The following is a 12488-nucleotide window of genomic DNA, read 5'->3' on the forward strand; positions in this document are numbered from 1 at the left end:
TGTCACCGAAGATCCCGTTCAAGATTCAGTACGACATGGGGTCTTCACCGGCCGTTTTCTCAACCTTGTTCACTTCAAGGACCCCCAGCATTTGATCTTTTTTTTTTAAATTATCTCTGGGACCCCAATCCGCACTGTGAACCACATGTTTTACAGGTTTTTTTTATTTTGTTTTTTTTTTACTCTGAGTGTGTACAAATTGAACCGATTTGTTTCCATTTGTACACTCTCAGAGTTACAGACCCGTAAGGGTCCATTTGGACCCCTGGTGGTCCCTGGACATGACATTGAGAAACAGTAGAATACACAATTTACAGAGATGTACATACATGACATCTGACCTCTGCACACTTTCCTGATCTTTCCCTGTAAAGTATTGTTTCCCCCGACCGTCATGCCTGATTTGCCTCTTTGCCTCCACTGAATTGCCACCCAGGTGTGAAATGACACCAATTCATTTTCATTTTCTCCATGACAAGGCTTGGACTTTCCACTGAAGTGCTAAAGGCAGACACTATAGAAATTCTCAGATGTTGCATCTGTACAAAACAGAGAACAACAAGGTCACCCAGTGGCTGGTTACGACCGTAGTTCCTTTTCTCTGTGTCTGTTCGTAGTAAGGCAGGAATGCAGCGTCGCACGGCGGATTAGATCCCACACGATCAAACGTTTACCACCGGTACGATGGCAATGACCAGTAAAAAAAATGAAAACGGGACGGTTTCGACTCCCATTTCCTGCCAAAATGTTCCACTGGTATTGGCAGGTGTTTAGTGGCACCAAAGCGTACAGGTTGCAGAGAAAAAGAAGGGTGTCATCAGTAAAGAAGGTTATCGTCAGTAAAGAGGGTTATCATCAGTAAAGAAGGGTATCATCAGTAAAGAAGGGTATCATCAGATCAGTCTAGCGTTTTACGAGGCTGTCCAGTGAGTATTGTTCTCTGTGTCATTAAAGGAGCACTTCACCCATTTTCAATGTTATCTTCATATCATTGGGTCCTCACTACATTATAAGATGGGATACTTTCTGTCTACTCACTGTACGGACAGTTCAGAAACCTGCCTACCAATGGCATCATCGGTGGAAATTCCAAACTAATGGAAAGTACAGTCCTTCTCTTTATGGATGCAGTTGCCTACCGATGATGCCACTGGTAAACAGGTTTCTGAACTGTCCACAGTCCTCCTCTGAGACAGAGTGAGTAGACAGAAATGGTGTCATCTTATAATGAGCATTAGTGAGGATCAATTATACGAAGACAAGGTTTGAAATCTGTGAAGTGTTCCTTTAATGAAGAGGTCATGTTTGATCCAGGCATTGAAAAGACGACATCCAGAGCTGTGTACAAGGACTGAGGAGCAGAGGGCTCAAGTCCCACCGACCCGGGACACGAGACCAAGGAGCCAGACTGTGTGTTAGACACTGTAGTACCCTCTAGTGGTGTGGATCAATGCTATCTGACCTCCAGGCAGTCCAGGTACTCCTGGGCCAGTTCATAACAGAATCGATACTGCTCCTGAAACAAACACACACGACAAACAACCCAAATGTCACTCTGTGTACAAATGCTACATTCATAATTTAATGTTTACTTTTGTATTACATTTTTATTTAACCAGGTTAGTCTAATTGAGACAAAGCATAGAGTAGCAGTCAAACTTACAGCCAGGAAAATGCAAAAATAATAACATAAAAATATAGCTGCAAGCAGCGATAATACGGGGCCAGTGAGAGAGAGACAGACAGACATGGAAACTGGAGAGAGAGAGAGAGAGAGAGAGAGAGAGAGAGAGAGAGAGAGAGAGAGAGAGATGGAAACTGGAGAGAGAGAGAGAGAGAGAGAGAGAGAGAGAGAGAGAGAGAGAGAGAGCCATGGAAACGGAATAGATTGAAGAGAGACATGGAAACGGAATAGATTGATGAGAGAGAGAGAGATGGAAACAGAATGGATAGATTGGACATCTCAACCTATTGCCATTAACAGGAATCGAACTCTCAACCTTCGGACTAGGATAAGGATAATTCCTTTTAACAGGTCGTTCATGAAAGTCCTTGTGGTCTTGTTTCCAATGAGAACCTGTGAGCAATTAGGGGTTAAGAGTCTTGCTCAGGGACAAATTTCATTTCATCGACGCATATGCTGGGATGGCCTGGAATCGAACCTGGGGCAACCAGAGCCTCTGGTTCCCTAGGCGTGCTCACTAACCACCCAGCTATGGCCGCCCCATGATAGGCTAATAGGCTGCAACACTACCTGGGGCCTGTTCCTCAAAAGGGAATTAGAGCTTAAGCCTGGCTTTAACACCTATCCTGGCTTAATTTAGCCAGGATTAGGGCTGAATCGGTTCCTCAAAAGCTGAATTAGCTTGAAGATTAGTTTAGCCAGTTCACCCTGTCTAAGTTTAGCCTTGACCCGATTCCTCAAAAGAGAATTGAAGCAAGCCTACCTTAGTTACCATGGCAATTTAGCTGTGAAGTTAGCCTGGTCAGGAGCAGGCTAACAGCCAAGTTTACTTAATCCAGTGCCTTTGTTCTTCAAGTTTGTCCACAGTTAATTCAACACATGTGTTATATGGACTCATTTGAATGACCCTGCATTCAAATAAAATGAAATAAATACAATAAGATATAATCAAACTAATTATATTACTGAAATAGTGTGTGACCATGAATCATAATTGTTTCACAATGACTCATGTGATATGTCATTGTCACTCTGTTAACACTATAGTTCTATTGTTCATATTGTTGTTAGATGTTTGATAATATAACAGATTTTTTTTTCACTGAATGTAAGTCAATGAGGAGCATATTTTAAATTATCAATTTAGTCAATGGAGAAATTATTTTTTATTTCTTGTCCACCTTTGGAGTTACATCATGATGGCAAGGTAACTACACAACCCAAACCTCTACCAAAGTGGTCTTGCAAATGTGGGGTTATTGCGTGTCCCGCCCCCCCGTCGCCGTCCCCGTCGCCGTCCCCATCCCCGTCCCCCGTGTCCCGCTCATCCCGTCGCGGCCCCCAGTCGCGGTCAACCCGTCCCCCTCCCGTCCCGTGCGTCCCGTCGCGGCCCCCGTCGCGGTATACCCCCGGCCCGTCCCGTGCGTCCCGTCGCGGTACACCCCCAGTCCCGTGCGTCCCGTTGTCGTCCCGTCCCGTCGCGCGCGCACACACACACACACACACACACACACACACACACACACACACACACACACACACACACACACACACACACACACACACACACACACACACACTGTGTGTGCTTGCAATACTTTGCCACGCTTTCTCCCTGGATCTATTTATTGCGGTCGCGTTTCTCGCTTATAATACATTTTACTTCCTTGTATGATTTCATGAGCTGCTGCAATGCTGCTGTTCAGCCACAGAGAGGAACGCCGCTCTGGTTTTGGACTCCATGATTGGTCAAGTTCAAGGATTCTGCTATCGACTTTCATGGTCTTTTATAGAAATACGTGAAGCCTGGCTTCATTATCCTGGCTGGACATAGCCTGGCTTGACAAGGCCTAGCTCGACAAAGTCGCTCCTTTTCAGCCTGGCTTTGCTTCGAGGAACGGAATAAACGAGGCTTATATGGACCCGACTTTGTCAAGTCTGGATTTGGCTTAAGTCCAGGCTTAGTTTATTCACCTTTTGAGGAACAGGCCCCTATAGTGCTATAGCTTTGTCCAGGCTGATGTTGTCTGTTGAAGATCATAAACTCTTGCCTTCTGTCATGAACCAAGCCAACACTAAGATCACTCGTTCACAAACCATTTACCAATAGAGAAATTGTATGTCTCCTCGCTACCGAAAACAGTGAAAGCAGCCGATCTACAAGCTCAGAAACACATTGCTATCTGAAAAGTTTTGAGATTGTAGATCGGCTATTTTCAGAATGAAGTATGTCATACATTGAGAAATCGTACTCTCAAATAAGCATTTCAGGTTATCTTTACCATTTGCACATGTATTCATTGATACAGTCATGTTGTTTGCAATTCAACTTAAATTAAGTCTGCATCAAGTGAGGCTTGAACTGGCGACCTTGAGATTGTGAGGCACTCATTTAAGGGAGACGCCATTGGACCAACAGACAAGGAACTATGAAAAAGGAGATTACACAGATGATACAGTTTCACGCCAATAGCTGAAAAATCCTGGGTTTAAGTGTTTTTCAAACTGCTCAAAATTGCGGACAATCTACGGGCGGAGCTTACTGGTCAAAGCGATAGATGTGTTCCTCATGAGTCAAGGCACATGTGTAAGCAAGTTTCACGACTTTCGGCCAAACGAGGCATGACTTATGCCTGTTTAAAGTCTGCCTTTTCAAAAAATTGCTATAGCGCCCCCTTTTGGCCAATTGGAGTGAGATTGGTTTCAGTGATATTTGGAATGACCCTGTACATTTCTGCAAAGTTTCAAAGAAATGTGAGTCTGCATGTATGTTTTAGGCACAGATGAATAATTTTCATAAAACTGTAATAGTTAAAATCTATCTCCTCCTGGGATTTTTGAGCAATCTGCACGAAACATTTTACACATGAACTTTGGACCACTGCCTACAAAAATTTCCAACGGATTTTCCATAAGTGAAAAAATGCAGAAGTTAGGAGCCAATGACTGTTTTTCATATAATTCAAAATGGTGGGAGATCTAAAGGTCAGAGGTCAAAAGTCAGACCACGAAAGTTGTCGGGCATGAAGAGACGCATGTGTGTATCGAAGTTTCATGGTTGTAGGTCAAACAGGGCATGAGTTGTACCTGTTCAAAGTTGGCACTTTCAATTGAGTGCTATAGCGCCACCCTTTGACGAATGAGTGTGAGAATTATTTCTTGGTAGTTTTTCATGAGCATCTACCATATGGCCGAGTTTCGTAAAAAGCGTATGCACGGTTAAGCCAGAACTGGCAAAAACAAGTATTTTTCAAACTGCTCAAAATTGCGGAAAATCTAAGGGCGGAGCTTAATGGTCAAATCGATACGTGTGTTCCTCATGAGTCAAGGCACATGTGTAAGCAAGTTTCACGACTTTCGGCCAAACGAGGCATGACTTATGCCTGTTTAAAGTCTGCCTTTTCAAAAAATTGCTATAGCGCCCCCTTTTGGCCAATTGGAGTAAGATTGGTTTCAGTGATATTTGGAATGACCCTGTACATTTCTGCAAAGTTTCAAAGAAATGTGAGTCTGCATGTATGTTTTAGGCACAGATGAATAATTTTCATAAAACTGCAATAGTTAAAATCTATGGAATCCTGGGATTTTTTAGCAATTTGCACGAAACCTTTTACACATGAACGTTGGACCTCTGCCGACAAAACGATAGGAGTGGATTTTTTCTAAGTGAAAAAATGCAGAAGTTAGGAGCCAATGACTGTTTTTCATATAATTCAAAATGGTGGGAGATCTAAAGGTCAGAGGTCAAAAGTCAGAGTGTGAAAGTTGTTAAGCATGAGGAGACGCATATGTGTATCCAAGTTTCATGGCTGTAGGTCAAACAGGGCATGAATTGTACCTGGTCAAAGTTGGCATTTTCAATTGAGTGCTATAGCGCCACCTTTGGACGAAAGATTGTGAGAATTATTTTTTGATCGTTTTTCATGACCATCTACCATATGGCCGAGTTTCGTAAAAACCGACAGCGCGGTTCAGCCAGAACTGCGAAAAGTGGCAGAAGTGACAGAATAATGCGAATAACAATACGTGTCCAGAGCAGAGCTCTGGCCCCGTAAATAAACAAGCAACAGTGATCCTAGTTTCACGTGTAGTTACAAAAGAAAAGTGTGCGTGAAGCCAGCCAGTAATATTAATTCCGCTGGACAAATTAATAAATAAGATGGTAACTGTTTCTGTAGTTCCTCATGAATAAACATACAGTTACTCAGCCTACAAAGTGCTAACGAGGGCCAGTCCGCTCTCCTACAGAGAGCACAGATAGGTTCAGACTGTCTCGCACAATGCTTCAAATGCTTGCGTCTGTGCAACTTAAGCGCTGAAAATGACTTGGGAATAAAGCACATTTGTCCTTATGTAAATCAAATTAATTGAAGCATATACAATACTGTATACTGTATATAGCTTGCTGCTTAGCAGAAATGAAAATTCAAACATATATTTTAAAGATATTTAGAATGGAAATGGCAAACATGAAAACCTCCTGTTGTTAGCTTTCAGGAGACGTAGTTCCAGCCTCTATGTCGCATTCAGAGATTGTGGAATGGTTTGCGTGTGGAAACAGGATGTGACATGTATAGTAACAACCCGGTAGTACACTGCGGTTACATGGACATGACGCATGCACACCTGGCTACATTTTCAGCAGGATAATAATATTTTTTTACTCACCGTGTTTTCCACCATGTTTGGCTTTGAGTTGCGCAGCGTTTTGGCAGCGAAGAACACATCGACCACTCTGTGATGGCGAATCATTTCCAGGATCATGGTGCAGGCACAGAAAGTACCAGTTCTACCACCTCCGTTCCTGTTCCCAAACACACAAACAGAAAGGTCTGACTGACATGATACACATTCCATCCATGAGTAAGACGGCTCTTTCAGCTACACAGTGAAATGTCACACATTGACTGAGCTTTTATCAAACGCTGTCAGAAAAAGGCCAACTGTTCGACTTTAAAGATGAGTATATGAGCAATCTTGCTACCATAATTGACGGCCACAGTCATGGAGTGTACACGAGTGTATGGGCTCAATGGCCAAGCAGACACATGGCCCAACTAACTCCACATTTTCCCCCAAAATTCCTCAATATTCTGCCTGTCAAACCAGCTGCTTCGCATCCCATCACTGTACTTGCAGGATGTACAATTAATATCAAACGCATTATGCTCCAATACTTATGCAAATCACTTCGCCAACTCAAAATTCACGTCCGGGTGTTTCTTTTCACCAGCCAATCATCATGCACCTTCGTTGCCGAGCCCCAACAGCGCACCTCCCCCACACAGCACAAAGAACGACACAACAGATCTACAAGCTAACAACGCCTTGCGCGTCTACGTGTTGTTGCCTTGCAAATCCACAAGTGACCACCCTTTCACGTTGCCACGTCGCGCTGACGTACGCTAAACAAGCGCTGCCGTGCGCACTATGCGAACGACCCCAAAGGCGCGCAAAAATAAGCCGACCATTGCTTAGACACAAAGTCAGACCTGGCAACGCAGCCTACGCCAATCATGTGTGAGAGATCTACAAGCTATGGGGTAGAGACGCCGTGTGCCATGCACCGTATCTTACCAATAACGAAAGCGCTCACTCTGGTCCTGTCACGCTAAGAGCAGTTTCCAGACAATGGCATCGCAGAGAGCTTGCTGTAGTGTTTACATATATCTATGGCTGTAGCCATCAGTCAGTCGCAGCGACGACGGACAGGGCGCTGTGATAGTTGCCATGTAGCTAACGCTAACGTGGTTGTCATACCTGCAGCGGCTGTGCAATCACTTTGTCAACAATATTCGTGTGGTGAATGTTATTATTGCTGCTCCGTTAGTCCATTGTAGATGATGTATGTTGTGGTATGTAACGTAATGGCAGGACCGCCCCGTGCAACGCACGTTTAGGCTGCATTATGTAATTTCAGATAATTTCGGTCCGATTAGGGCAGTGGCTATCCCCCGCCCCCCCCCCCCCCCCCCCATTTTGTTTGACTCCGTTCCACAAGTCAATATTGTGAAAATAGCAGATCTACAAGCTCACAACCCTCACGTTGAGAGGCGTTGTGAGCTTGCAGATCGGCTATTTTCAACATGTTTGCCTCTTTCTTATATTATTTGACAATGTGCCCAATGTTTTATAGTATAGTTTGTTGACTACTTTTGTTGCAGTAATGGTCTTTTCCTTTACTTTAGCTTTTTCATTGTCTCCGCCAGGCCGAAAGCCATGGCGCCAGAGTATGTTTTACCCCCTGTCCGTCCGTCTGTGGATAGCTAATCTCCCGCATCGTTGGCTTGCTCGAAACTATGCACACACTCCCTGGATGCCAATTCAGAACCTCTGCCCCCATTTCAATACACGCCGTCTCCGTTTGTAGGTGTGTGTGTGCGCGCGCACACGGAAATTACTTCAACGCGCGTGTGTGTGTGTGTGTGTGTGTGTGTGTGTGTGTGTGTGTGTGTGTGTGCAGTACTGTGCGTCTTCTGATTATTAACACATTGCCTGCCAGAGTTTTTTCAGATTTTTAGCTGTTGTCTGCCAGGGTTTTGCCATGATTTTGGTACCTGTTCGCGTAGCCACAGATTTTTTTCCTCCAGTATGATTGATCCCCAGATGGTTTCTAATCACAGATGAGATTCAGGTGTGGTTTCACAAATGTCAACGAGGTCATTTTGACCTCGTTGACATGTGTTGTTTGATGTTTCAATATAGCTCAAAACCAGTAGTTTTAAACCAAAAAACAAAGTGAATTGTTTGTCCGTTTGAATTTTAACATTGAAGTGAATGGAGCAGCAAATCTTCGAACATTTTTAGCTCCTAATCTGTTCGTAATTCGACAAGGGTTGAAATTATAAAAAAATTAAAAAAAAAAAAAAAAAAAAAAAATTGAAAAAAAAATTTTTTTTTTTCCTTTTTTTCCATGACGTATATATACGTCTTTGGCGGACAACAGCTGATAATTAAAAGGCAGCCATTGTGTTAAAAGACGCATCCAACTCACCATTCGTGTGTCCACATGCACTGTTGTGCAAACACACAAAAACAGCCGCCATCTCCACACACATTCCTTGTGTGTGTGTGTGTGTACGCGCGCAACAACACACAAACGGCCGCCATTTTGACCAGATTGTACAGGGTCACACATTTCCGTATAACACCCGCCACCGAAAAGATGTATGATGACTCATTGTATTATTATTTGATTATTAGATAATGATTATACATGCCCCATGATTATTATAAGATCATATATCTTAATCAAATATTATAATCATATGATATAATTAATCATCATAACTTATTAATACTCATAATAAAATAACAATATTAAATAACAATATATTGCCCATTTCCCCCCAGCCATTTCGCCATTTAGATATGTATATATATATAGAGAGAGAGATAGATAGAGATAGAGATAGAGATAGAGATAGAGAGATAGACAGATAGATAGATAGATAGATAGATAGATAGATAGATAGATAGATAGATAGATAGATAGATATCCAGTAAAGTGCAGTACTTGAGCACATGTAGTTATTTACTCACCTCTGTAATTTCATTCATGACTCCCAGGATCCATTCTCTTTTGGACTCCTCTTAGGACATGCTTATGTCTCCTACAGACTACGATAGGCTACTTTACAGGTCACACTTGGACCATTGATAGGCAGGAGTAGGCAGCTTTAGCTTTGTAAAAGGTGTGAATGGGCCAGCCAATGTATCACTTCAGTAACGTCACTGGCGGCCGGCGGCTGTGTCTATTGTTGTCGGAGCAGAATTCATTTTCCTGGCAAATCTTCACTGACCGGGCCATGGCCCCACTAGCCCTCATGACGCTACGCCAGTGATCGGCGCTGCCAAGTGGTCTCTACGTGGGCGTGGGCGCTACGTGGGCGTGGACGCTACGTGGGCGTGGGCGCTAGATGTGAGGCCGGCGCAGCCGGCCGAACTTCTAGTATCTACAATACAGGAGTGGGGACTTCTAATACAGCGTGAGATGATGTCCCACAAACAGCCTCACTCCTGGACATTAAAGGTTCTCCACCTCCAGATATGGAACTGCAGACCGGTGGAACATGCATGTCTAGAGCCTAAAGATACTTATGAAACGATTAAAACCACAGCTTTGCGCTAACGGAAAGACATCCGAAAGACATTACCGTCAAAGTTGAACTAACACTACAGATTTAGCTGGGTAAAGGGGTAGGCTCTCCAATCTTAGATTGTTATATTGTCTACCAATGAAATGCACTGATAGAAAGCCTTTTTCAAAAGCAGTTTCTGGATTCCAAATGTAAGTGTGATTTATGGCATTAGAAAAATAACACAATGCTAGAGTCTGACGCCTTCTCAAACCATGTCAGCAGACCATTCAGGAGTTAAAGCCATGGTGCTGGTATCACTGTATGGGTGGTGGTGGTATCACTGTGTTTGTAGTGCTGGTATCACTGTATGGGTGGTGCTGGTATCATTGAGTGTTTGTGGTATCAGTGTATGGACTCACAGGCAGTGGACGATGGTGCGTCCCTCTCCACATTCCTCCTGCCAGTTGTGCACCTGGGCCAGCAGGCTGAGGAAGGCCTTCTTGGAGTCGGGAACGTCACGGTACGGTGACCAGCGCAGGAACTGGAAGTGACGCACCACCAGCTGACCTTCTTGCAGCTGGGGGACATTTCATTGATTAAACGGTGGACTTGCGGCTTCCATAAAACACATTAGACGCATTTCCAATGAATGCACATACCCGTGTGATGTTCTGAATGCGGAACAGGCGTATAATGACGTCATCGTCGGCCGTTCTGGACAGAAGCTCCACCGTCATCGGCCCAAACTGCTCAAGTCCTGGTTCAGGCCAGTACTGAAGACATGGCTGAGAGAGAGAGAGAGAGAGAGAGAGAGAGAGAGAGAGAGAGAGAGAGAGAGAGAGAGAGCAGCTCATCAGTGCTGAACACATGGCAGTGAAGAACAGAACAGAGGGATGAACAAACCAGAGGGTAAGGAGGACAAATCATGATGTCACACAGCTTGAGGGGGGACACAATGATGTCACAGCCAGCCATGAGGCACAGTAAAGACACCCGAGTATTGTGACAATTAGCTTAAATGACAGTGATTGCTTTCAAATGGCGGCGTGATTTAAATGAGCAAAACAACACTTGCCCCTAGTTTTTACTTATTCAACAGCATTACCATTAGCTCATTATAAATTAATGCGGTAGGGGAACCTTGGCTGTGGCTTGGAGGTGATGGAAACGGTTAGTCGGGTTGTGCCAGTGATGGAAAGAAACTAAACACCTTTACTTTAAGTAAAAATCTGAGTACTTATTCCATCACTTGAGGTTGGTGCACAACAAGACCACAGACTCCATTAAAGACAACTGTTAAGGGCTCCGTCTCCGGCCAGCCAATGGGAGGAACTCAGGGGGGAGCATTGACGTTGACATGCTAACAACGTTAGCGGTGACAGCCAGGAGAGGTGGGGGGTAGAGTACTTTGTCCACCACTGACGCAATGCGATGCTCTAGGGAGAGGAGCGCTCCAGAGTGTCTTTACAGTGTCTTCGAAATGCATGCATTATTCAATGTGTCATTTCTTTGTATAATATAAGGAATTTGTCTCATATGCCCTGTGCAATTTTGGTTTTAAGTCTAAAATAAACATTTTTTATTAATACGTTCCAATGTTCAATGCCAAAAACACAATTAAATTGTTAATCCCAATCATTTGTATGAAAATGTATCATCTATTAAAATGCCATGTTCGTGACAGTCGGAGTCCATAGAGAAGCAGTGGTGTGTTTGTGTCTCACCCAGGCAGAGTTGGACTGGTTGAGCTGGTTCAACATGACCACCGAGGTGCAGCCGTAGTCGAACACCAGCCTCCAGAAGTCTGTGGTGGTCCCTGGCAGGGGGTGGGGCGTCACCACGAAGGCGGCAGCTCGGTGGAAGCTGTCGGCGAGTGCGGCGTTGATGTAGTCGTTGCCTTCGCCCTCGGTGGCGACCAGAAAGGCCAGCGAGCGGTCGGGCGGCAGAACGTCCATGCTGCGGTTCTTCTCGCGGTTCCTGGGCATCAGAGAGACGCTGCACTCTTCCATGTCCAGGTGAGGAGTCACCGAGTTCAGCGTCTGACGCACGAAAACAGAGATCACGGTTAGTATGCCGCGTGCACACTGGCACCAACAAAGCTACAGGCTACCATTCATTTTCAATGGAAACTCACAACGCATCATGTTGCAACATGTGCGTGTGTTACCTGGAACTCTTCTCTGAGCTGTGTGGTGTTGCTCTGTGAATCCACCTTCAGCATGTCTTTATAGGTCAGAGCAAAGTCATTAACAGGGATGGCCGTCTCTCCACACAGACACGCCTCCAGGATGGCATCATGGATGAACACATACTGCTCCTAAAAGCACACAATCACAAACTTAATACATTCGTTTTTGCTATTCTAAATGCATAATTATTGTTAAAGGTAGGGTAAGGGATGTGCTTTGGTTCTGATAGTAATCATTGCTATAGATAGAGTGTTTGTTCAGTCACGCATGGGGTCTCACTGTCTCGCCAGCCCTTTAATTAACTGAAAAAACACATTTTCAGGTAGGCGACAACATTTCACCCAATCAGGAGAGAATATCCATTTATCAGCCTCATTGTCTCCGCCAGGAGACTATGTTTTCGTTCTCGTCCTTCCGTGTGTCCACCAAGCTAACATTGGTCAAGCTTCACGTGACACGTGACAATATGTTGAAAGGGTGTGCTTTGATTGGCTAGCGAGACGCATGATGAAATAGAGACCTAAAGATCATTTA

General features: G+C 44.3%; 1 protein-coding gene across 1 annotated transcript in view; it reads right to left on the reverse strand.

The window, feature by feature from the left end:
* Positions 1–1237: 1237 nt before the first annotated feature.
* LOC311061531 (receptor-type tyrosine-protein phosphatase U-like) overlaps positions 1238–12488 on the reverse strand; it is a 165224-nt gene continuing 153973 nt past the window's right edge. The window contains exons 25-30 of the mRNA XM_084080189.1: positions 11933–12082; positions 11490–11804; positions 10425–10550; positions 10185–10342; positions 6353–6488; positions 1238–1516 (exon numbers count right to left, since the gene is read on the reverse strand). Of these exons, the coding sequence (XP_083936315.1) occupies positions 1454–1516; positions 6353–6488; positions 10185–10342; positions 10425–10550; positions 11490–11804; positions 11933–12082 (948 nt within the window). The 3' untranslated portion in view covers positions 1238–1453. The remainder of the gene's footprint in view (positions 1517–6352; positions 6489–10184; positions 10343–10424; positions 10551–11489; positions 11805–11932; positions 12083–12488) is intronic.

The sequence above is a fragment of the Gymnoscopelus microlampas genome, assembly GCF_963454915.1.
Source record: "Gymnoscopelus microlampas genome assembly, chromosome: 15".
Taxonomy (NCBI): domain Eukaryota; kingdom Metazoa; phylum Chordata; class Actinopteri; order Myctophiformes; family Myctophidae; genus Gymnoscopelus; species Gymnoscopelus microlampas.